General features: G+C 43.5%; 1 protein-coding gene across 3 annotated transcripts in view; it reads right to left on the bottom strand.

Annotated features, from left to right (window-relative positions):
* LOC143983027 (multidrug and toxin extrusion protein 2-like) overlaps nt 1–27,694 on the bottom strand; it is a 134,054-nt gene that overhangs the window by 30,222 nt on the left and 76,138 nt on the right. For all 3 annotated transcript variants that reach the window (XM_077482252.1, XM_077482251.1, XM_077482253.1), the window contains 3 exons: nt 12,936–13,033; nt 12,711–12,824; nt 10,333–10,400 (listed from right to left, as the gene is read on the bottom strand). In XM_077482252.1, coding sequence (XP_077338378.1) covers nt 10,333–10,400; nt 12,711–12,824; nt 12,936–13,033 — 280 coding nt within the window. The remainder of the gene's footprint in view (nt 1–10,332; nt 10,401–12,710; nt 12,825–12,935; nt 13,034–27,694) is intronic.

The following is a 27,694-nucleotide window of genomic DNA, read 5'->3' as shown; positions in this document are numbered from 1 at the left end:
AAGACGGAAGACCCCCGGAGCTGTGCAATAAAATATTTTTTCCCCTGTGTTGTGTTTTTTTTTTTGTACTTTATTTCACAGGTGAATGGGTAGGGGTACATTGTACCCCATACTCATTCACATAGGGTGGGGGGCCGGTATCCGGGGGCCCCCTTCTTAAAGGGGGCTCCCGGATTCCGATAAGCCCCCCGCCCGCAGACCCCGACAACCAACGGCCAGGGTTGTCGGGAAGAGGCCTTTGTCCTCATCAACATGGGGACAAGGTGCTTTGGGGTGGGGGGGCCGCGCGGCCCCCCCTTCCCCAAGGCACCCCCCCATGTTGAGGGCACGCGGCCTGGTACGGCTCAGGAGGGGGGGCGCGCTCGCTCGCCCCCCTTTCCTGGCCGGCCGGGTAGCGTGCTCGGACAAGGGTCTGGTGTGGACTTTGGGGGAACCCCCACGCCGATTTTTTTCGGCGTTGGGGTTCCCCTTTAAGCCCATTCCAGGCGGCGGAGCCCGCGACGTCTCCTTCGCGGGCCCCGCCTACCTGTACACGCGCTCGAAATGGGCGGATTTGCCTCCTCCTTACGTGGGCGAGTCCGTTCATTTCAAAAGTTGAGCCAACTGTTTGGCAAACAGTTCGCTGAAACAGTCCGCTCGTGTGTGGGCAAGTCCGCTCATGCAAATTTTGAGCGGACTGTTTGCCGAAACTGTTTGCCGAACAAGGTTGGGCGAACAGTCCGCACGTGTGTACGCGGCCTCACACTCACCAAAGTCCTATATCTTCATCTTTTGTGGTTAATCCTCCTCAGAATGTAAATGCTGATACGATCCAGCTTTCTTCTGCAGTCTTTCAAAAGTGTGATTATTTTAATGCTGCCTCTAATGCTTTCTTTATTCCTTTCCGACATAGCTGATTTAACTACTATGGAAAATCTTTCTTCTCAACCTATGCCCTTTTCTGGTGACACAGTGTTATTTCATACATTTTCTACACTTTTACACAGAGAACTGACTAGAGCTTGTAATGTTATCACTACTGAATTAAAGTCAGATTTGCAGGATATTGGTGAGCGTTTAGATAAAATGTAGTCTAAAATGGAAGACACGGTGCAGCGTCAATCAAAACGTCAATGTAATTTCATCTTTACAGGAACAACTAGATTTGGCCAATGTTAAAATTGAAGATTTAGAAAATCGTTCTAGACGTCAAAATTTTAGAGTACAAGGATTGCGAGTACAAAGACAACGCCACCTAAATTTTCGAATACGAGGATTGTGAGTACGAGGACAACGCCACCTACGGTCTGTCAATGACAGGAACTCAAGGTTCGGGTGTTCCCTTGACGGGTAGGACAAGACTTCAAAAAGTGACCTGCCTGGCCACAATAAAGGCACAACCCCCCCCCTCCTGAAGGCTCTCACATCCGCAGAGATGACACGTGAAGCCCAGGTGCATGGGTTCATCTTCACTGACCGACTCGGTACCAGGAGGCATGGGAGGTGAGGGAGGCATGGGTGGGACTACAAAGCTCGGAGGCAAACGTACAGGAGGCTTCCGCAAGCACCCCTTAAGAGAAAGTCTTTCTCTGAGTCTGGAGTTCATGAGGATGGCAAACGAGATCAAGCTCTCCAACTCAGTGGGTATATCTTGGGCTGCTATCTCATCCTTGATGGAATCCGAGACACCATGAGAGACCATGTGAAAAAGCAGCCACGAGGGCCTCATTGTTCCAAGCAACCTCTGCTGCCAGAGTACGGAATTCAATGGCGTAGTCGGCAACAGTTCTCGTACTCTGTTTGATGGACATGAGGCACTTGGCAGCAGAAGCGGAGCGTGCGAGAATGTCAAATACCCTTTTAAAGGAGGCCACAAAGTCAGGGTAACTCAAGACAACAGGTTTTTTTGCGTCTCCCATAGAGTGTTAGCCCAGACCACGGTTCTCTCAGAAAGCAAAGATATCACGAAACCTACTTTGCTTCTGTCCATGGGAAACGCCTGGGGCAGCATCTCGAAGTATATCTCAACCTGATTGAGAAACCCTCTGCATTGCCCCCAAATCGATGGGGGAGCGGAGCGGAACCAGACATACTTCTTATAGAGATAGTACTTGAGGCGGGTGCCTGCACAAAGACTATTGCAGAAGCAGGGATAGCCTATGACTCAGGTTGTACAGGAGCAGCCACAGTGGGGTATTACAGGTGAGCCGTGCGACTCAGGAGCGTTTGTAATGCCAAGGCAAACTGATCCATGCGGTGATCTTGCTCATCCAATCTGGAAAAAATATTACCAACAAGTGGATTGACTGTATCTTCTGAATTCATGGCCTTCGCCTACTGTCAGAAACCATGAATCAGACCAAGACAGAAGTACAATTAAATTACACTTGTTTATTAAATAAAAAGGCAAATAGAGAAAGCGTCATCAAAGCATAGCCAGAATCCAGTAACAGGATCGAGTAGTCAGCCAGTCCAGAGTTCAATAACCAGATCGGGTAATCAGCCAGGCCAGAAGTCAGGGATCCAAGTAGAGCAACAGAAAGCAGGATAAGGAGCCAAAACGGATGTCAGCAATCCAGTCTTTGAACAGAACTGCAGAAGATGGTTTCTTGTGATGTGACCAAGGCGAAGGCAGATATGAAGTGAGCTGGACAGCTTTAATTAGGCAGGTCAGATGAGCTGGATAAGGAACAGCTGGCAACTGTGGAGAGAGATGGGAGCTGGCAATTAGCTGACAGCTGAGCAGCCAGCCCAGAGAAGGAAGGGCTAAGCCAGCCCTGACAATGAATCGGTAATAAATTTGAAAGAAACAATACATATATTGCTACAGGATTTGATACCAGATATTTTACCTCACCACCTTCAAAATCGACAGAGTGCATCGTTCCCCAATGGCCCCTAGATCTGATGGCTTATCCAGGGATGTCATAGTAAAATTATATTTTTACAATATTAAAAAGAAATTAATATCTGCTGCCAGACTCAAAAGTAAGTCTCCTAGGTCATAACATCCAGATATTTGCAGATATTTATTTTTCCTACATGGGCAAGTCTTATTCATTTACTACATTTCAAGAAGGAGAAGATATTTGGTTCGGCTTGGGTCTAATCTCCAAAGATTCTTCTACGAACTATTCGGCTCGCCGACTCTCACCCTTATGGTCTAAAAAGAGCGGCCCTTCGTCCAAAATAATTCATCCTCATACAGGTTGATTTGAATAATCATCTATTTTTCAATTTTTTCTACTGATTTTCTTGGAGTCAGCACATTTGAATCTTAAATTACTTTTTTTTTTTACTTATTCACTATTGTTGCAGTTATTCTTATGTTTAACATAGTTATATCTTCTCATTTCTAGATTATACATGTTCCGGAAATATAGTCGTTCCTTTATTCCTTTTCTAAAAGAATAGGTTCGGTGTGGACGCACATGCCATTTCTTAGTGAGCTTACTATGTTTCGTTTGAAAATAGTAACCTCATACGAATTCATGGTATTTTATTGTTCCCAAATGTGTATGTTTTATTTATTTACACTTTTTACTACACTACAAAATGTAGTTTACTTTTTTCTATCCTTTTACTATTTTTTCCTTTTTTTTCTTCCCCTAGGTTTTCTATAATAGACTACATCATTGTTATTATATTACTATCTAAGATCTATAATCCAATTTTAAGTACGTTGAGATTATATGAGTAAAACCAGTTATAGTCATGTTAAATACCCCTCCTAACTTCACCGTATTAACGCACAATGTACAAGGATTTAATTCCCCAATTAAACGCACTACCGCATTTCAATATTATCAAAGGCTGAATATTAATTTTTTGTTCCTACAAGAGACTCACTTTTCCCAAACTTCTACACCTAAATATCTACATGGCAAATACCCCAATTACTATCTTTCTAATGGGCCAAAAAAGAAAAGAGGTGTGGCAATTTCTATAGCTAAACATATACCTTTTAATCCTAATTTAACACTTAGGGATGACGATGGAAGATACGTCATGGTAGTAGTATTATGATCCAAATATCGGACAAATAAAGTTTTTTGAATCGATGCTAAATGAATTAATGCCCCACATAAATGGTCATATTATTTTAGGAGGAGATAGTAACATGCCTCTAGATCGGACACTTGATAAATCTGATCCACTTAGATCCACTTTAAAACACATTCCAAAACAGAGCAATAATTTGGCTCATTTATTAAACTCTTACGATCTCAGACATTTGGAGAGATCTTAATCCCACTACTCGCGATTTTAATTTTTATTCTCCAGTACACAAACCTTATTCTCAAATAGATAATTTCTTTTCGTTATCATTACTTCCTTCAATTACTTCCGCTAACATTCTTAATGTGCCTTGGTCTGATCATTGCCTGGTACGTTTCACTTTATCGGATATGTGGTTCAAACCTAATCCCTCCTCTTGGAGACTTAATGCCTCCCTCCTCAAGGACCCTTCTACCTATATTGAAGTAGAATCGGCCATCAAACTTTATTTTGAAAATAACCTCTCATAATATTTCGCCAAATATTATTTGGGCAGCTCATAAGCCACCATTTGGGGCAAATTGATTCAAATAGCATCTAGATGAAAAAATAATCGTGAAAATAAAGATTACTGCAACAAGAAACAGAATTACAAAATATTATTTCTGAACAAAAACGACATCCTCATTTAGATTTAAGACATAAAATTGATGCAGCACGTGAAATTCTGAATATTAGCCTTACTACCAAAGCGGAAAAATCTCTGAGATGAGCTAAACATAGATTCTATTCTAATGGTGACAAACCATCTACATTATTAGCAAGAAAACTCAATCCTCGTTTTTTTAATCTGATCATGCCGAAATTACGCTTCAAAAATGGTAATTTAACACAAAATCCACAGCTTGAAGTCCAAGAATTTTTTCATTTCGGGGGGCGCGCAGGCCGCTCGTGCACGGGACGTCAATAGAATTAGTCCCAGCAATGCAGGTCCGTGCTGTAGCCATCATTCGGCTATAGCGCGGATCTTTAGAGGTTAATACTAACCTAATAGAGGCTAATTATAAATTATATTTCTTAGGTGGTATATGGTTCCAATTAGATTAGCAAAATATGTCCCTGAAGCATCATCATTATGTTTCGGAGAATGTGGAATGGATGGCACCATGTTCCATATTTGGTGGACATGTCCTATAATAACAAAAATTTTGGATACAGATTTATGATTTAAATGTATTCCTTGACTGATATTTCCTTATTAAAATCTCCTAAACAAGCATTATTAGGATACCCTATTGAACATTCTCGGAAACATAAAAAACAAAAAAAAAAAAAAAAAACTTATAGCATAAATTTTTACTGCTGCTAGAATTGCAATAGCCAAATCTTGGAAATCTCTCTCTGTTCCCATTCAGTTAGTTAAAAATAAATTGTCATTTATAATGGTTAATGAACATCTTACAGCAATTTTACTGGATAAACCAAATTCTTTTGATAAAACATGGAAACCTTGTATAGATTATTTATCGAATTGTTTGTGAATATTCTATTGCTTGTATACAGTGTACTCTTGCCTTTCCCACTCCCCTTTTTTATATTTTTCTTCTTTCCCTTAACTGAGTTATATTTCTCGAATTCATATTATTCTGAGAATTTATATTATTTGTATTGGTCGCTTAGTTATGCTATATATGTACGATATTTGCGATTATTTTTGACCATTATTAACAATCTTATATTTCCTTGACAGTAATTCTTCCTTTCTACATGAAATATCAATAAATTATTGAGATAATTTGCAGCTTGCTATTAGGGAATTTTGAAGGCAGGAGGACCCCAGAAAAGGAGAATTGGGGCTGCTCTGTGCAAACCATTACACAGAGCAGGTAAGTATAACATGTTTTGTGTGCAGGAAGATCAGCATCTGAACCCAGAGAAGGTGGAAGCTGATAGACTGGAGGTAATAGAAGGCATTACAATTACATGTAAAATAAACTTTTACCAGTATTGTGCATTAAATTTAAAATGATAAAAAAAAAAAAAAATAATAAAATCTGAGCTTTTAGTACTACTTTAATATAAAAGATTTATATCTCCCTTCCACCCTTCATGTTTGACCCCTTGTTAAAATGCCCATATACCGTATATACTCGAGTATAAGCCGAGATTTTCAGCCTCTTTTTTGAGGCTGAAAGTGCCCCCCTCGGCTTATACTCGAGTCATCGCCGTCTGACTGCTCGATCAGCGTATCGAGCAGACAGACGGCGGACATACTACAATTCGAAAGCCGTGCCTCCGCCTCCGCCTGTGATAGGCGGAACACTCAATTTCCCAGCAGTCAGTGTTCCGCCTATCACGGACATCCGCTCATCCTCGTACTACGGACGAGGATGAGACGATGTCCGTGATAGGCGGAACACAGGCTGCTGGGAAATTCAGTGTTCCGCCTATCACAGGCGAAGGCGGAGGCGCGGCTTTTGAATTTTAGAATGGCCGCCGAGGCGCCGACGAAGAGCGGCGATCCTGGCAAGGCACGGGACGGAGGCAAGGCAAGGCACGGCACGGGACGGGACGGAGGCAAGGCACGACACGGGACGGAGGCAAGGAGGCAAGGCACGGCACGGGACGGAGGCAAGGAGGCAAGGCACGGCACGGGACGGAGGCAAGGAGGCAAGGCACGGGACGGAGGCTCGGGACACAGGCTCGGGACACAGGTAGGCTGGACACACACACACACACACACGGACACACACACACAGGGATGGATGGATGGAGACACACACACACAGGGATGGATGGATACACACACACACAGGGATGGATGGATGGAGACACACACACACAGGGATGGATGGATGGATGGAGACACACACACACAGGGATGGATGGATGGATGGAGACACACACTCACAGGGATGGATGGATGGATGGACACACACACACACAGGGATGGATGGATGGATGGACACACACACACACAGGGATGGATGGACACACACACACACACAGGGATGGACGGACACACAGGGATGGACGGACACACAGGGATGGACGGACACACACACAGGGATGGACAGGCATGTCTCACCCTCGGCTTATACACGAGTCAATAAGTTTGCCAGTTTTTTGGGGGGGTAAATTGGGGGCCTCGGCTTATATTCGGGTCGGCCTATACTCGAGTATATACGGTATCCTACTTCTGGGTGCATTTATTATATATATCCGATATAAGTAATATATATATATTACTTTTACTGTTTCACCGTATAAATAAACCCCTTATAGTAGCGATTATCTGCTGTTTTTGTGCTATAAAAGGGCTAATTTTTTTAACCCCATTATGACAGGTGATACAAAAAAAAATGCATGCTGCTGCAACTAAAGGTCTTAGGCCTGGTTCACACCTTTGCGTTTTTTGGTGCTGTTTTCAGAAACACACTACAATTTATTTAACATGGTTTACTATGGGACACGTTTCCATATTATCCGATTAATAAAAATAATAAAATCAGCCAACTAATCAATTATGAAAATAATCGTTAGTTGCAGCCCTATTTGGGAGATATATACAGTACCTACAGGTAAGCCTTATTATAGGCTTACCTATAGGTACAATTAAACAGGAAGACTTTACTTCCTCTTTAAAGTAGATGTAAACCTATACTAAATTACATCTATTTTTTTATATTACAGTGTACCATAAACAATTGATTTATTTATTTATTAAAACACAGTTTCATCCATTGTTAAATATCAACACTACTGACTTCCTGCAGCCATCTCCTGTCTATATTTACAAACACCAAAAACTGCTGCACATCATTTCTCAGCATGGTTTTCCTAATGGTTGAGGACAGTGAACTATGCCTGTGAAATGTGTGTTGGCATGGCTGCTTGTAGTCTCCACTGGGAGATTGTGTGACAGGGCATCAACACAACTGAGTGATAGAGCTTTGTCAAGCTTCAATAGGAAGTGACTAGCCCAGGACCTTTTATGGCAAGATCATCAGATATTATTTTAATGAAAAATATATTTTTTTTTAAATTAATTTTGAAGCTACATAAAAGTGTTAAAGCTTATATGAGATTTTAGTGTTTGGGTTTACATACAGTGAGGGAAAAAAAAGCATTTCATCCCCTGCTGATATTGTACGTTTGCCCACTGACAAAGAAATGATCAGTCTAAAATAGCAGTTTTTTCTTTGTTTTTTAACAGTGAGAGACAGAATAGCAACACAAATATCCAGAAAAACACATTTAAATTTTTTTTTATAAAACCGATTTGTATTGTATTGTATTTGACCCCTTTGCAAAACATGACTTGTCAGACGTTTCTTGTAGTTGGCCACCAGGTTTGCACACATCATAAGAGGGATTTTGTCCCACTCCTCTTTGCAGATCCTCTCCAAGTCATTAAGGTTTCCAGGCTGACGTTTGGTAACTCGAACCTTCAGTTCTCTCTGCATATTTTCTATGGGATTAAGGTCTGGAGACTTGCTAGGCCACTCCTGGACCTTAATGTGCTTCTTCTTGAGCCACACCTTTGTTGCCTTGGCCATGTGTTTTGGGTCATTGTTTATGCTTGAATAGCCATCCATGACTCGTTTTCAATGCCCTGGCTGAGGGAAGGAGGTTCTCACCCAACATTTGACAGTATATGGCCCTGTCCATTGTCCCTTTGATGTGGTGAAGTGGTCCTGCCCCCTTAGCAGAAAAACACCTCAAAAGCATAACGTTTCCACCTCCATGTTTGAAGATGGGGATGGTAGTCTTGGGGTCATATGCAGCATTGCTCCGCCTCCAAACAGGGTGAGTTGCGTTGATGCCAAAGAGCTAAATTTTGGTCTCATTTGACCACAACACTTTGACTCATTTTTCCTCTGAATCATTAAGATGTTTGATAGCAAACTTCAGACTGGTCTGTACATGTGCTTTCTTGAGCAGGAGGACCTTGCGGGCTCTGCAGGATTTCAGTCCTTCACAGTGCAGCGTAGTGTGTTACCAAATTGTTTTCTTGGTGACTATGGTTCCAGCTGCCTTGAGATCACTGACAAGATTCTCCCGTGTAGTTCTGGGCTGATTCCTTACTGTTCTCATAATCATTGAAACTCCACAAGGTTAGATCTTGCATGGAGCCACAGACCAAGGGATATTGACAGTTTTGTGTTTTTTCCATTTGCAAATAATCGCACCAACTGTTGTCACCCTCTCACCAAGCTGTTTGGCAATGGTCTTGTAGCCCATTCCAGCCTTATGTAGATCTACAATCCTGTACCTGACATCCTTGGACAGCTCTTTGGTCTTGGCAATGGTGGAGAGATTGGAATCTGATTGCTTCTGTGGACAGGAGTCTTTTGTACAGGTAACAAGCTGAGATTAGCAGCAATCCCTTTAAGAGAGTGCTCCTAATCTCAGCTTGTTATCATTATAGAAGACAACTTGGAGCCAGAAATCTTGCTGATTGTTGGGGATCAAATACTTATTTCACTCATTAAAATGCAAATCAATTTATAACTTTTTTGAAATGTGTTTTTCTGGATAGTTTTGTTGTTATTTTGTCTCTTGCTGTTAAAATAAACCTACCATTAAAATTATAGACTGATCATTCCTTTGTCAGTGGGCAAACGTACAAAATCTGCAGGGGATCAAATACCCTTTTCCTCACTATATACTGTAAAGGCCCTACAACTCCGTTCCAGTCAGGATTTATAAAAATGGTTTATGAATGTTCTTCATCATTACTTTTTGTGCATTCATATTTGCAGTGCCCTGTTTCTGTGAACTGTTAAAGAGTAACCTTGAGGCTGGGTTCACACTGGTGCGATGCAGAAACCCTGAAAATCCAGTGTGGGTATCCAGTGGGTACGCATTGCAACTGCATCGCACAGTGGTTCACACTGAGATCTGCGAACCACTGGGGGTGTCAATGTAAAGTTAATGACACCCCCAGATTGGTTCATAGATCGCAGTGTGAACTGTGAAATGGTGCAGGAATTGGATCGCCTAGCTGTGAACACCCATGCGATCTGATTCCACAGCGGAGTAAAAAAAAGGGTCATGCACCATTTTGGTGCAAATGTGATGGGATTTCAGCCAGTTTGTATGGCTGAAATCGCATTGCATAGACATCGCATGTGATCTGCACAGCAATGCAGTGTGAATCACATGCAATGTCTGCCATCGCACTAGTATGAAGACTGAAGTGCATTAAATGGTACTGGGCACCTTATGACAAAAGAACGTTTCTCAGTTTCAGTGCCAATAGTAGGGACTGAGGACAGAGAGGTGAAAACTAGTCAGAAATTGCTTGACCATTAGAAAGTTATTTTTAAATTACTAATAAAGAACACTCACCATGTAAGCGGCTGTGGCCAGTTCCAGCATTATAGCTTGTGCACCCAGTTCCACAACACTTATAACACCTACAGATTAAATATAAAAACATAACACTGATTTATATGCTGAAGCAGTACAGCTATGTATAAAATAACTACACTAAAAATGAATGCATTTAATGGACTATGCAATATATACAAAACACAAAATCAATAAACATCTATTCTATATGGGGTCCCCATAATTGTATACTGTAACACAGTTTAAAGATGAACTCCAACAGCTAAATACTCAGTAGAATATATATGTATATAACAACTGTTTGATTCCCCAAAAGATTATTAAAGCTCTTTAGTCAGTCTTGGTATCCAGGGACATTGAATTTTTCATATGTTCCTAGAGTTTAGATTTTTTTTTGGTATGCAAAAATGATCTAAGTTTTTGCAAAAGATACTTCCCCTGCATTTGTTTTATATTCTGTTAATTTTAGTTTAATGTCAAATGTATTAGGGCAACCAATTTTATTTGCATATTAGAGGGGAACTTAAACTCGCCCAAACTTAACGAGGAACTGCAGTCTGCTCACATAATTTTTAATAAAAACATCTTTGCCATTCTGAAGCTTCCCTCCAACCACTTTGTATATAATTTTATACATTGTTTTCTGTGTGCTCTGTTCGCACCATACATTTCTTCAAATGCAACATGTCTACATTTTTATGAAACATACAAAAATGTGTTAAACTGTTTGACAGCATGTATGAACACACTATTGTGCATAGAGACGAATGGAAGGTCTGGTTATTAATATTAGTTTAATACGTTTGTGTTGGGACCTACAACTTATTTCCCCCCCCCCTTTCTTAGTCAGGCCAATATCAAATACTATAATGCTGAAAGAATCCTCTGTTGCTTATGGAGCTTAATAGTTCAAACTGAAATTATAAACACACAAGTGAATTATTAATTCCTCCCCACCCCCCACTGTTACTTTGATCAGTCTGCTGGATTTTAAAATTATGGAAAGGAAGAAAAACCCCTAAGTCAACCATAGACAGCTAGAAATACTGTCGGTTTAGCACGGTCAGACCAAATTTCAGTCCATCTATATGGGCAGGCTCGATCAACTTATGTACAATACAAAGAAATGCGGTGCTGTCTGTGTCAGAAAAATCAGGTAAGGTGGTCCCATCCCTAGAGTAAATGGACAAAAAGATTCCTCCTTATTTTTTGATGGGACTTTAAATGGACCACCAATACCACCAAAATTCAATATAAAATAAATAATTTTGAATTCATATAACAAAGCTTAAAAAAGAGAAACTTACAGACACATTGTATCTCTAATAAAATATCAAATAACAACAATACATAAAAAACATGTATACAAAATAACTCTCAAAATGTCCCAAACCCATACATAGAAAACATGTATACAAAATAACTCTCAAAATATCCCAAACCCGACGCGTTTCCACTCTCTGCGTTTGGAAGTTAAATCATTGTTTTCCCATCTATGTTTGCCTTAGTTCTTGACCAATGGCCCATCACTGGTGTACCTTGTATTATATGTTGATTTTTTTTTTTTTAGTAAAACAGTTTAACCACTTCACCTCACACCTGTATACCCCCTTTTTGACCAGTATTCTCTTTAAAAAAAATTGAATAAACAGAGTTTTAGTTTCCAATTTTGGACTTTTTTAATGTGACAAGAATATATATATATATATATATATATATATATATATATATATATATATATATATATATACACACACACACATATACACACACACACACACACACACACATATATATACATACATAAACACACACACACACACACACACACACACACGCATACACACAAAAAGTTGAAATATTACTGGTTAATTTAAATAAATACAATTTTATCATCAGGATAATTCTCATTTCTATGATCAGCAGTAGAATGAAACAGAGTAGATACAATAGTAGCAATGTTACTTTATATTCCTCTATTTCACATCTGTACAGTTGTTTGACATGTGCACAGTAACTTCTGGCTTTATTTTAAAGCTGGGAATTCTCCACAACGGCAGACAAACTTGATGTACTATGCACGCTCTATTTTTTTGGCCATGTGAAGAAGACGGCCATTGTCCCAAATTAGGTAAAAGGGTATACAAAATGAAATGACTTAACACCACTATTGTTTCACTTTTAATAATTATTCATTATTGGATATTCACTATTACTATGTAATAATCCTTTGTCTCCAGGAACAGTGCATTGTTGAGAGCTCCAAATACATGCAATTTTCTGCTACAATGTCACTATATATACGAGCCACACATTTCAGTTGTTGGCTACTGCAAAACAGCAGTTTAAATAAAAAAGGTAGGGTTCCAACCAACCTGCCAAAAAGCCTCCAATCTCAAAGCTCCACCACTCGATGCACACCATGAGCATGCTGGGGATCGCCAAGCGCATAAATAAGCCCCATTCCTGTAAACAGTCTATGGACCATCCTAAAGAAGACAATATAAAATATGAAATACACCACACAAAAACATGATGATAATCTTCTGGATATTTACTATCCAGATATAGCTGAGTGATCTTTCTTCGTACACACATACCTCCCCAAGTTGATACATGTAGCTTTTTCATAATAATATAGGAAAATAGAACACCAGACATTGCAAATTGAGATAATGTGTTTGCCCAAGCTGATCCTCTATAAAAAGAATAAAAATCAATAAATAAAAAAAGCATTACTATACGAGAAAGCAGAATAATGTTACAAAACACATGTAAGCTATTATGCATGTTGGTTGGGCCTATTAACCCCAAGAATTAACTTTAACCACTTCAATACCAGGCACTTAAACACCTTCCTGCCCAGACCAATTTTGAGCTTTCAGCGCTGTCGCACTTTGAATGACAATTGCACGGTCATGCTACACTGTACCCAAATTAAATTTTTATCATTTTTTCCCCACAAATAGAGCTTTCTTTTGGTGGTATTTGATCACCTCTACAGTTTTTATTTTTTGCTAAGCAAATAAAAAAAAAACGAAAATTTTGAAAAAAAAATATGTTTTTTTTTGTTTCAGTTTCAAAACTTTGTAAATAAGTAAGTTTTCTACTTCACAGATGGGCACTGATGGGGCTGCACTGACGGGCACTGATAAGGCGGCACTGATGGGCACCGATGAGGTGGCACCAATGAAGTGGCATTGATGGACACTGATATGTGGCACTGATGGGGGATACGGATGGGTGGCACAAATTGGCACTGATAGCTGGCACAGATGGGCATGAATAGGCGGCACAGATGGGCATGGATGGGCACTGATAGGTGGCACAGATAGTTGGCACGGATGGCACATCAGTATTATATCAGTATCCATCAGTATTATACTGTACTGATGGATGCCAATCAGTGCCAAACAATAATGCATGCCAATCAGTGTTGCCCATTGTGGGCACTGATTGGCATCCATTGTGGGCACTGACTGGCATCCATTGTGGGCACTGACTGGCATCCCTGGTGGTCTAGTTTGGCATACCTGGTGCTAGGCATCCCTGGTGGCGTCCCTGGTGGTTCAGTGTGGGAATCCTCGGGGGGCTGCGCTGATAATCGATCAGCACAGACCCCCCCTGTCAGAGGAGCAGCCGATCGGCTCTCCTCTACTCGCGTCTAACAGACGCGAGTGGGAAAAAGCCGATCACTGGCTTTTCCTATTTACACTGTGATCAGCCATGGTCGGAGACTCTTTACCGAGATCGTAGTTGCGGGGTGTCAGACTGACAGCCCGCAAACAACGATCGCCGCAATGCGCGCAGCGGCTCAAAATCCTGATCATGTCATATGACGTCCGGTCAGGATTTTTAAACCACTTTGCCGCCGTGTTTCTGCTATAGGGCGGGCGGAAAGTGGTTAAAGAAATTGGAAAAAAGCGGAGTGTATTGCCTGGTACACACAATGAGGTTATTGGACGAATGATCGTCCGTATTTTTTTTTTTTGCATGCTAATCTCAGATCGAACCTGAAGAGTTACTACAGTCACACAAATATTCATATGACAGGAAAAAATAAATAAATAATCGGAAGTGATGTCATGTGTTGTAGTGTATTTGTATTGTATTTGTATTGCATTTTCAAAATGTACCTATTAACCCTTTCGCTACCAGGCCCTGTGCTCCATTTTGTACACTTTGGTTTTTTATTTTTCACGTATAGCTTTCAGAGTTTGTAAAAGACCCCCCCCCCCCCCCCCCAACCCATATGACTGCTGCAAAAAAAAGGTGCTACTGTTTTTTTTTTTTTTTTAGGCCCTGCGGTATTTTCGCGAATGTTTATCAAAACAATATGTTTGCTAAAAATACACTATAACCATTATTAGCAGATAAAAACAGCTAATTTTACAAAATGTCTGCTAAATTCCAACTAAATATAAAAGCTTTACAACAAATATTTGTAATTTTTACAATGTCCCTTTTTGCTAAATGGTACATAAATTGAACATACACAAAAATGTAAATATACAAAATTTCTCTAAAAATCTGAAGGTATTAATTTTTCCCTTACGGTATTCAGAATTTGTGAAAGACCCCCCAAACCATATATTTCTGAAAGCATAGGACCAGTAGAATAAAAAGAATGTGCTATTGATTTTAAAGGCCCCATGACATTTGCACAAATGTTTACCAAAGCAATTTTTTTCCGCTAAAAATACACTAACATTATTAGCAGATACAAACACTGAAAATTTTTCAAAATTCCTGCCAAATTCCTACTAAATATAAAAGCTTAAGCTGTATTGAGTAAATAGAAACTATTTGTAAATTTTAAATTGTGCCTTTTTGAGAAATAGTGTAAAATCGGAGATACGCAAAAGTTTTAGAAAATCTGGGAGGTTTTCCTTTTTCACTTACAGCTTTCAGAATTTGTAAAAGATCCCCCAAACTATACATTCTCTGAAAGCACATTGCCAGTAGAATAAAAAGAAAGTGCTACTGATTTTTAAAGGCACAATGATATTTGCGCAAATGTTTACCAAAACAAAATTTTTGTTAAAAATACACTAAAATCATTCACACAATATAACTTGTGGCATACTAAAGTTTACTCCCCCATGGGGGGGGGGGGGGGGGAGTTTACCCGCACAGGGATGCACAGGTGTTCCATGCATCCCCATACAGGCAGTCCCATTTATGTCAATTGGGATGCAACAGGTGCACAGGCATAGTTGCTGTTCTCAATCTGACATCCGTGTGGCTGTGGGTACACCCACAAAATGACAGCTGTTTATCTCTCAGCATGCTGTCAGTAATCAGCCATAACCAGCCTTCAAAACAGATGACATGCACCCCTGGGACTTAGAACTGTTTCACACCACAGAGATGCAGCCTACATACATGTGGCAACACAGTGACTAACTGGTTATCACGTCTGCCTAGCAGCAATGAGGTTCTTGGTTTGAATCCCAATCCCGCTGTCTGGCTAGAGGTTTGTATGTTCTTCCTCTGTTGTGGCGTTAAAGTTTTACATTTTTGATGGGTTTTACATAATGGATACCCCAGGAAAAAAACACATTATAAAGCAAGTGTCAGTTTGCATTGATGAATGACAAATGCTCTTTGTCACCAATTTGTGTGAAGCAGCCCTCACAAAGTTGTAATTCCCTGTTTTGTACCCTCCACATGCCCAACAACGTACAAGTTTAATTTGGAGATTTTTGGGATCGCTGATCAAGGCCAGAGCCTTGGACATTTGTTATTTTGAGGTTTTCCCTGCACAGATATATATGCTGATGCATGCATTTGTAAAGGATTGTATATTTCTGATGAACAGGTGTGAGCACTTGAGGGTGTGTCCTTTACTGGGTGGATGGAGGTGTACTAGCAATTCTAAGTTATTTAAAGGCCTGCATTTGTTGCGGGTGTTTGACCTAAGAACAGGCCTGAATCTCTTTGCAGTGTGTATATTGAGTTATAAATGTATATTTTTTGGGGGGTGCATAATTCCCAACCCACACCCCACTAAGGCTATGGTTTGATGATTGCTTCTAAATCTCACATTAGACTTAGCCCCCGTACACACGGTCGGAGAATCCGTCGGAATGTGTCCTATTGGACCGTGTTGTCGGATAATCCGACTGTGTGTGGTATGCATCGGACTGATTCTGTCGGAATATCCGTCGGACCAAGTTTTCCAACATGTTGGAAATATTTTCCGACCAACTGGTCCGATAGGACATACTCCGATCATGTGTAGAGAATTTCGATCGGACAAAGTGCCACGCATGCTCAGATCAAATTCCTACATCAAAGCTATTGGCTACTAGCCTGAACGTAGTCCCATCGTAACGAAATTACGTCATCACGTTCTGAAAGATCGGATTTTTCGACAACTTTGTCCGACCGTGTGTATGCAACAGTTTCGGACAAGATCCGACAGACAAAATCCAACGGATTTGGTTGTCGAAATGTCCGACTGTGTGTACAAGGGCTTACAATTGCTATGTAATGGGTTTGATGAGGAGGCAGGTTCCTGCTAATTCATTCCTGCTATGTGTGTCAGTGCAGTTCGTGCGCTGACATTTTGGCTTTTGTATTAATTTTGTCTGTTTTTGCTTATAGTAATCCTGCCATTTAACTTTTTGGGGGTTTTGGGCAAGGACTTTTGATCATAAAAAAGGTTAGTTATGCTTGTTATTAGCTTAAATGGTATCCCTGCTTTTCTAATGTGATTTTTTAATGTGTCTAATTTTTTGTGCCTTACCCTTGTAGATTGTAAGCTCTTTTGAGCATGGCTCTTCTAACTATATTGTCAAATCCTGCAGCATCATTTCCATCCCTTATATATACACAATTGTGCTCAGCTCAATAGTGTAGTGGTCTGTGCTTATACTTTACAAGGCTCAGGCTGTGGGTTCAAATCCTACCAAGGGTATCACATGACAATGACAGATTTAAAGAAAACAATCAAAAAAATCTACATAATAGGAACACAACATATTAAATACATGAAGTTCAGGGATTACAATATTATCAGGTACCCCTCAAGTAAATCAGGGGCCATTGGATAGAGGGTTTGGACGTATTCCTCGACCGGTTTCGCGACAACAAAGCCGCTTTCTCAAGAGGCGTCACCCACAAAATCTATCAAAATATATAACATTAATTTATTATAGGAAATCCATACATAAATAAAAATATATAAGAGGGTATAACATTGTCTCTTAGAAAGCATAGGATGAGTAATGGTAAAACTGGAGTGTTACAAAAAAATCAGATGACTCACCCACAAGGAAGGGTAGTCCCAGGTGGCAGAGGAGGCATTTACTGAGGTGCCCTATCCAGTGGGCACCCCCCAGGGGGCGGACAAGGGGGGTAAAATGGATGCAGAGACGGCAGAAGTCGACTGAAAGTAAAGTGTACCGATATCTAAAATCAGTTTCAGATCTTAATAACCAGGAAAAAGAAGGAGAAAAAGGAAGAAGAGATTTGAAATTAGCCCAGACCCAGACGTTACCGTCCGATTAAGAACACCGGTGTGATATAGGTCAGATGTAGTTGTGACTATACCAATGGTCTGTGTAGGCATTCACATACCCCGCAGATTGCACAGAACAGCTCTCAGCCAGGATGAAACAGATCCTCAAGGACCGGGTATTTCCAGGGTCTCAAAAAGGTTCAAAATATCCACATTATATCTAAGATAGAGTCCATGGGAATGAAATTAACCAATGGCTTAAGTATAAAGATATATTAAAGGAAAAAAAAAAAAAAAAAAGTATATATAGGAATATACAAAGCGTTTCAAAGGCTGGTGATATAAACATTGCCTATTCATTACACATAGAGCACCGTTCAAGACCAGAAAGAATCAATAGAGACAGATTAGAAAGATATACACCACAGTGTGGGTCATAGTAGCAAGAAAACATACCTATCCTAAGGTGTGTAGAGGCATAATCCCAGTTGCTGCCGCTCCATCATAGCGCCGAATACGGCGCCATATAAACCCCCAACCCGGAAGTCAGGGAGCGTCATCATTGTGTTCCCTGATCGCCACGTCATGACGAACGTGCACATGCGCAGAGAAGCAAACTGCGCGCGCAGAAAACCTCCGACAAGAGCCTACAACGTCAGCTCGCAGCGGGGGGAGGAGACCAGGCGGAGCGGCGTCTCTATTGCGGAAACGCCTATCCGCATACTCTCAAGACAGGACTCAGCATTACCGGGTCCGATGGCCGAGTGTGCTCGCGCACCCTGTCAGGGCTGCGAGCGCACATTATCTGCACTGAGACCCAAATAAGGGTCAAAGCAGAAAAAGGACAACAGGCTCATTGCCCATAGGTCATGGGCCCGAGACAGGGGTCCCAAGGACATCACTTGCCCGCCCCATGGGGGGAGCATAAGCTCCTCAAACCCTCTCTGCCGGGATACCCAACATTGAGGGAGTCAAAAGATATGCTATACAGAGTACTAATAATTTCCAGACATATACAATAAATTTAAGTGAAACAGGGGACCACCACGGTTAACAGATAGAACAGGGGTATCTGAACCCCTGACAATCAACATTATCGTGGAACCCCAGTATGACATATAATAACGAAGAATCTGAATAAAAAAATACCCAACATAGAGAGAAGGGGAAAAGGAAAAAAGGAAAAAAAACACCCACTGGACCTTTGTCCAGAAAAAGACAATTTTAACTAGTAAAGTATAAATTCATAGGGGAGGTTAGCATACAAGCAGCAAGGAGAGTGGAGGTGGTTAAATGCAAGACTTGTTAAAAAAAATATTTATAAGAGTGGGCCTCAGTCTCAGGGGGATGAGGGCATTGAGACGCTCGATCCACAGGGTTTCACGCCTGAGGATCTCGCGATCCCAATCGCCACCTCTCGGGTCTTGTGGAATCACTTCTAGGACCATGAATTTGACATTCTCAGGTTGGAATCTGTGATAGATCCCGATATGCCGACCGACAGTCATAAATTTTCCATTAGTAGAGTAATATAGGTGATCTCCTAGGCGTTGTCGTAGTTCCCTGATGGTCTTGCCGACGTAGAAAGCATTACAGGCACAGACCATCAGGTACACTACCCATCTGGTTCCACAGTTGGCATGATGTGGAGGTGAGAAATATTCACCGTTTGGAAGGATAAAAGATTGCCTTTCCAATATCCAGGGGCACCTAGAGCATTGTCCACATTTGTGTGTACCACGAGGTCCATCCAACGATCGAGGTTGGGCCCTGTATTGGCTACTGGTCAGTTTGTCCCTGAGTGAAGTTGCCCTTCTGAACACCAGTTCCGGAGACGATCTAACATATTTACACAGAATGTGGTGTTCCGTTAGTAAATGCCAGTGTTCTGAGAGGAGGTTATGCAACTGTTGGTGATGACTGGAAAATTTAGTTACAATTTTAGTAGTAGAAAGTTTTTTAGGACACGGAGGGCCATACAATAGAGATAGCCGAGTACGGGAGAGGGCTTTGTTAAAAGCCTTTCTCAAAATTGTATGGCTATAACCTCGAGCCAGGTATTATGTATGATACCAATCGTAGAAGATATATTTACGTTTGACCACTGATTTTTCACATGTGTGTTTATATAGACGCATATTGTCATGCGTTGAGGGCTAAGGGTTCATTTACTAAGAAAATCGGAAAGTAATGGTTATTCTACATTTAGTTACTCCCATTTAAGCATTAAGAGAGCATGCTTTTGTAAATATCAAGTTGGCATTTTCACGCATTTTCAAGTGCCAATTGCTCCTGTGTTTTATTATATGGAACTTCACTGCAGCCACGATCACACGAAAGTGAATAAAACTTTGGGAGATGTGCTCTACCTTGTGTGCATCTATTTATGTGTATTCCAATTAGTATTCCTAGTTTGTTTTCTTATTTTGCTAACAAATGCAGCTATGAATGAGTATTACAGTGTAATATCTGCATTGAACATTTAGGCCGCGTACACACGCGGGGACTGTTCGCTGAAACTTTGTTCGTCAAACAGTTGCCGCAACAGTCCGCTCAAAATTTGCATGAGCGGACTTGCCCACACACGAGCGGACTGTTTCAGCGAACTGTTTGCCAAACAGTTCGCTCAACTTTTGAAATGAACGGACTCGCCCACGTAAGGCGGAGGCAAGTCCGCCCATTTCGAGCGCGTGTACAGGTAGGCGGGGCCCGCGAAGGAGACGTCGCGGGCTCCGCCGCCTGGAATGGACTTAAAGGGGAACCCCAACGCCGAAAAAAATCGGCGTGGGGGTCCCCCCAAAGTCCACAACAGACCCTTGTCCGAGCACGCTACCCGGCCGGCCAGGAAAGGGGGGCGAGCGAGCGCGCCCCCCCTCCTGAGCCGTACCAGGCCGCGTGCCCTCAACATGGGGGGTGCCTTGGGGAAGGGGGGGCCGCGCGGCCCCCCCACCCCAAAGCACCTTGTCCCCATGTTGATGAGGACAAGGGCCTCTTCCCGACAACCCTGGCCGTTGGTTGTCGGGGTCTGCGGGCAGGGGGCTTATCGGAATCCGGGAGCCCCCTTTAAGAAGGGGGCCCCCGGATACCGGCCCCCCACCCTATGTGAATGAGTATGGGGTACAATGTACCCCTACCCATTCACCTGTAAAATAAAAGTACCCAAAAAAAAAACACAACACACGAGAAAAAATATTTTATTGCACAGCTCCGGGGGTCTTCCGTCTTCGGGGGTCTTCTCGCCGGACTCCTCCGCTATCTTCGTGTAGCTCTTTTACTAGCGGAGGAGTCCGGCTTTCTTCCTCCCCGCCGCCGGCCTCTTCTCCCGACTTCGGGGGTCTTGTCCCCCTCTTCGGTTCTTCTGTCGCCGCCGCCTTCCGTTCTTCTGCCGGGCCACCGCGCCTTCTTATAGCTCTTTTGCAGGCGGTGGCCCGGTCTTCTGTCGCCGCTGTCGCCGTCGCCGCCTTCCGTTCTTCTTCTTCTTGTTCTTCTTCTTCTTCTCCAGGAGATGTTGACACGACGCTCTCTCCGGCCGGAATGCCAGAGCCGCCCTGCGCTGCCACTTATATAGTGCCAATGGGGCGGTGTCACATGGTATATGTCACATGGGTTGGTCACATGGGTTGATGTCACATGGTGACCCCGCCCCCTTACGATGTCATAGTCCCCATGTGACCAACCCATGTGACATATACCATGTGACACCGCCCCATTGGCACTATATAAGTGGCAGCGCAGGGCGGCTCTGGCATTCCGGCCGGAGAGAGCGTTGTGTCAAAATCTCCTGGAGAAGAAGAAGAAGAACAAGAAGAAGAAGAAGAACGGAAGGCGGCGACGGCGACAGCGGCGACAGAAGACCGGGCCACCGCCTGCAAAAGAGCTATAAGAAGGCGCGGTGGCCCGGCAGAAGAACGGAAGGCGGCGGCGACAGAAGACCGGGCCACCGCCTGCAAAAGAGCTACAAGAAGGCGCGGTGGCCCGGCAGAAGAACCGAAGAGGGGGACAAGACCCCCGAAGTCGGGAGAAGAGGCCGGCGGCGGGGAGGAAGAAAGCCGGACTCCTCCGCTAGTAAAAGAGCTACACGAAGATAGCGGAGGAGTCCGGCGAGAAGACCCCCGAAGACCCCCGGAGCTGTGCAATAAAATATTTTTTCTCGTGTGTTGTGTTTTTTTTTTGGGTACTTTTATTTTACAGGTGAATGGGTAGGGGTACATTGTACCCCATACTCATTCACATAGGGTGGGGGGCCGGTATCCGGGGGCCCCCTTCTTAAAGGGGGCTCCCGGATTCCGATAAGCCCCCTGCCCGCAGAACCCGACAACCAACGGCCAGGGTTGTTGGGAAGAGGCCCTTGTCCTCATCAACATGGGGACAAGGTGCTTTGGGGTGGGGGGGGCCGCGCGGCCCCCCCTTCCCCAAGGCACCCCCCATGTTGAGGGCACGCGGCCTGGTACGGCTCAGGAGGGGGGGCGCGCTCGCTCGCCCCCCTTTCCTGGCCGGCCGGGTAGTGTGCTCGGACAAGGGTCTGTTGTGGACTTTGGGGGGACCCCCACGCCGATTTTTTTCGGCGTTGGGGTTCCCCTTTAAGTCCATTCCAGGCGGCGGAGCCCGCGACGTCTCCGTCGCGGGCCACGCCTACCTTCACACGCGCTCGAAATGAGCAGACTTTCCTCCGAGCGGGAACAGTTTGCTCATTTCGAAAGTAGCCTACACACGGGCGGACTGTTCGCTCAAACAAAGTTTCAGCGGACAGTTTTTCGAAATTTCCGAAAGACTTTGTCCGTCAAACTGTCCGCTGAAACTGTCCGCTGAAAGCCCACACACGAGCGGACTGTCCGCTGAAACACTGTTCAGCGGACAAAGTTGGGCGAACAGTCCGCCCGTGTGTACGCGGCCTTACAGGTACATATCAGTTCTGTTTTTTTTTTTTTTCTCATGTTACTTTAGTTTTTTATGAGACTATAAAACAGTAATGATTTAATCATTATATATTTGATGTTGCCTTATATGTTAATTGTTGTTTTAGAGGGTACCATCATCCCATACAAGTGTGAAAATAGAAAAATAGCTCAAATAAAGGTGACTCCAGAGGACACCTTCGAGCAAGAAGGAAAAATGGGACTATAGCGGTATCAGTGTATAATGAACCAAATTTGGAAAATATTTAAAAAAAAAATATATATATATATATATATATATATATATATATATATATATAACGTTTGGCGATTGTTGCAATATTTTATGTCACACTGTATTTGTGCAGCGGTCTTTCAAATGCAATTTTTTGGGAATAAATACACTTCAACGAAAATAAATAAACAGTAAAGTTAGCCCAATTGTTTTGTATAATGTGAAAGATGATGTTATCCCACAAGAATCGTGATCTTTATTCTAAGCAAAGCAGAGCAAAAAAAATAAAAAATAGGATTTTTATATACAGCTTACCTGTAAAATCCTTTTCTTGAGAGTACATCACGGGACACAGAAGCTTCATTACATAGTGGGTTATTTAGGCACCTCTGGTGATTGGACACTGGTTAACCCCCAATTAAGGAGAATTCCTCCCCATATAACCCTCCCATATGGGAGGCACCTCAGTTTTGTAGCAAAGCAATAAGAAACTACGAAAAAACCAAGAGGGGCGGGGGCCCTGTGTCCCGTGATGTACTCTTAAGAAAAGGATTTTACAGGTAAGCTGTATATAAAAATCCTATTTTCTTGATCATACATCACGGGACACAGGAGCTTCATTACATAGTGGGATGTCCCAAAGCAATGCTCAGTTTTAGGGGAGGGAGACACAGATTAGAATTATAGACCACCAAGGACCGGAGGATCTAAACTGCAGCCTGCAGTACACTGCGCCCAAAGGTGATATCCTCTTGCCCTCTGACATCCACCTGATAAAATCTGGTGAATGTGTGGACTGATGACCAAGTTGCAGCCTTACAGATCTGAGCCAGAGAGGCCTGGTGATGCACTGCCCAAGAAGCACTTACAGCCCTCGTTGAGTGCGCTTTCACTTGAAAAGGAGGACTCTTCCCCTTTACACTATAGGCCTGAAGAATAACCTGTCTAATCCATCTTGAGAGAGTGGATTTTGATGCCGCCTGACCCTTCCTAGGGCCTTCCAGCAAAATAAATAAGCAGTTTTCCTTATCTGAGCAGTTGCCTGAAGATAGATACTGATTGCCCTTACCACATCTAAAGTGTGCAAAGATTCTTCTTCTGCAGATTGTGGGTCCGGAAAAAAGGATGGTAGGATTACATCTTAAATCAAATGGAATCCTGAAACCACCTTAGGCAGAAAGGACCTGTTGGGACGCATTACCACCCGGTCCTTATGAATAATTAGATACGGTTCCTTGCTGGAGAGAGCTGCTAGTTCTGACACTCTTCTAGCCGAGGATATGGCTATCAAGAAAACCATTTTTTTTTGTCAAAAGAACTAATGAAGCCAGATGCAAAGGTTCAAATGGTTGCCCCTGCAAAGCCGAGAGAACCAAATTTAGATCCCATGGGCATACCGGAGGTTTGACTGGCGGCCTTATCCGCATAGCCCCCTGGATGAAAGCCCGCACAAGGGAATGTGATGCAAGTGGCTTCTGGAAAAACACTGACAAGGCCGAAATCTGCACCTTGATAGTGCTTACGGCCAAATTCATTTCTAGGCCTGACTGGAGGAAAGCCAAGATCCTGCTAGTGACATACTTTCCAGGATGCCATCCCCTGGGTTCACACCAGGAAACATATGCCTTCCAGATTTGTAGTAAATAAGCCTGGAGGCCGGCTTTCTGGCACTGACCAGCGTAGAAAGGACTGGCCCCGAAAGCCCACGATCCCTCAGAATGTGGGTCTCAGCAGCCAAACCGTCAAACTCAAACTGTGTAAAGCAGGATGGTAAATTGGACCCTGCGAGAGCAGATCTGGCCGGAGAGGGAGGATCCACGGCCTGCCTACTGCCAACTTCATGATCCTCTGCGTACCAAGGTCGCCTGGGCCAAGCCAGGGCTACCAAAAGAACCGACTTTGTTTGCCTCTTGACTCTTCCCAGGAACCGTGACAGAAGCGGGTACGGTGGGTGGGAAGGCATAAATCAGATTGCATTGATCCCAGGGAACTGTCAGAGCATCCGACCCCTGAGCAAGTGCATCTCTTGTCCTTGATACAAATTTGTCCAGCTTTCTGTTGAATCTGGACGCAAACAGATCTACGTCTGGAGTACCCCACCTGCGACATATGTTCCAAAACACGTCGGGGTGCAGAGCCCATTCTCCTGGGCACAACTGCTGGCGGCTCAGAAAATCCGCCCGCCAATTTTCCACTCCTGGAAAGAAAACTGCAGAAAGGCATGGAACATGCATTTCTGCCCAGGCAAGTATGCTATTCACCTCTCTTTGTGCAACAAGACTCCTGGTGCCACCCTGGTGGTTGATATAGGCCACTGCTGTGGCATTGTCGGACTGAACCCGAACAGGGAGACCCCGTAGTCTCTAAGACCAGTTTATTAGAGCCATATAAACTGCCCGGATCTCCAAGACATTTATGGGCAATAGCTTCTCGATCGCAGACCATTTGCCCTGCGAGCACGTCTCCTCCAACACTGCTCCCCAGCCTGTCAGGCTGGCATCTGTAGTTATAATCTTCCATGGAAGAGGAAGAAAAGTTTTGCCTTTCAGCAGATTCTCGGTTTCTAACCACCAAACGAGACTCTTGCGTGTCCCTGGGGATAGACACATAGGAAGATCCAAGGTCTGGGGCTTCCTGTTCCAAGCTGCAAGGATGCATCTTTGCAGAGGCCTTGAGTGGAACTGGGCGAATGGAACAGCCTTGAAGGAGGCGACCATTTTCCCTAACAGTCTCATGCACAACCGAATGGGGGAAGATCTTCTGCCCAGAATTAGGCGCACCAGACCCCCTATGGCCATGGCTTTTGGCCTTGGTAGAAACACCCCGCCCTGAGCGGTGTCGATGACCATGCCCAGATACTCCAACCTGGTAGCAGGCTGTAGGAACGACTTTTCTAGGTTTATAATCCAACCTAGGCGTTCCAGGTGTTCTAGTGTTCTGGTAACACTGTGGTTCAGGAGCGCTACTGTTTTCTCTATGAGAAGCAAATCGTCTAGATAAGCCATGACGGTTATACCCTGAGCTCTTAGGTTTGCCAAGAGAGGGTCTAGAATCTTTGTGAAGACTCGAGGAGCCGTAGCGAGACCGAACGGCAAGGCCACAAATTGAAAATGGCGCCGATCTACCGCGAACCTTAGATACTTTTGGTGTGCGGAAAAAATTGGCACATGAAGATATGCATCCTTGATATCTATTGATGCCATAAACTCTCCCCCTTGCAGGGAGGAGACCACAGTGTGTATTGACTGCATTCGGAAGGACCGGATGCGTAAAAACCGGTTCAGATCCTTCAGATCCAGGATAGGTCGACACCTCCATTTGGCTTTGGAACGGTGAAGAGATTTGAGTAAAAGCCTGAACCCTGTTCTTTTGGGTCCGCTTCCACTATCACCCCCTGGGATAGTAAGTGATCTAAGGCCAGAAATAGCGGTCTTTGCTTTACTGGATCCCTGGGGATCCTTGACCTTAGGAAGCGAGAAGGTGGAATCTCCTGAAACTCTAGCTTGTAGCCCAGAGATACTGAGGAGACTACCCACTTGTCCCGGATCTCATCCCGCCAGGCTTCTGCAAACTGCAGGACCCTTCCCCCCACTCGGCCGAGCGGGGGCGCCCCTTCTGTCCCTTGTTGGACAGAATCCAAAATCGCATCAAATCATAAAACACAGAATTTGAGGTATTTCTGCATAATTCTCCACTTCCTCACTGGGAAGAAGGCCAAGCATCTGCTTAACTTGTTCTTTGAGGAACTGACACAACCCCACAGCTGCGACTGTAGGTTGCACTACAGCGCCAGTCATGGAAAAGGAGGCTTTCAATAATGTTTCCATCTTCTTATTAGTTGGATCCTTAAATTCCTGAGCATTATCCAAAGGACAGGTCAGGTTTCTATTCACGCAAGAAACAGCCACAACGACAGATGGGACCCCCCATTTCTTGGTGAAACTTTCCTCCAGAGGATAAAGCACAGAAAACCTTTTAGGAGGAGCAAACAGTTTATCGGGATGTCCCCAATCCTCATACAACAATTTATCCATTAAGGGATGAATTGGAAAGGAAAAGGCAGTCTGTGGGATTTTCATGACCCACAGGGAAGAAACAGGATGTGGCGACCTCAGCAGCGGGCATTCTAAATGTGGTACGCACCAACTCAGTATAATATTGAACCTGTTTTCTGAGCGCTTGGGAGGAGGGGACTCTCTCCTCTTCATCTGATTCATCTGACTGCTCATGATCCCTGTCCCAAGATAGAGATCTCTCCTCATTGTCAGAGGTGTCATCTGAAAGAGGAATCTCAGCAGAGGGAGGGGATCTACCCATTTTTCTGCTATCTTTTAGGGAAGATGAAATAACATTCATGATTCTCCCTTCAAAACCCTCCAATGTAGCCTTAAGCCGCGTACACACGGGCGGACTGTCTGGCCAACTTAGTCCGTCAGACAATCCGACGGACAGTCCGTCATACTTTCGAATGAACGGACTTGACCACACATACCACTTTTTGAGCGGACTAATACGGCGTACTAAGTCCGCCATACTATCCGCCCTACTTTTGAAATGAACGGACTCGCCCACACACGCGGAGGAAAGTCTGCTCATTTTGAGCGCGTCTCCAGGTAGGCGGGGCCCGCGAAGGAGACGTCGCTGACCCCGCCGCCTGGTATGGACTTAAAGGGGAACCCCAACGCCGAAAAAAATCGGCGTGGGGGCACCCCCAAGTCCACAACAGACCCTTGTACGAGCACGCTACCCGGCCGGCCAGGAAAG

Source organism: Lithobates pipiens, unplaced genomic scaffold (assembly GCF_037356315.1).
Source record: "Lithobates pipiens isolate NorthernLeopardFrog02 unplaced genomic scaffold, aLitPip1_a1.2 Scaffold_16, whole genome shotgun sequence".
NCBI classification, from domain to species: domain Eukaryota; kingdom Metazoa; phylum Chordata; class Amphibia; order Anura; family Ranidae; genus Lithobates; species Lithobates pipiens.
This window is presented reverse-complemented; position numbering and strand designations above follow the sequence as displayed.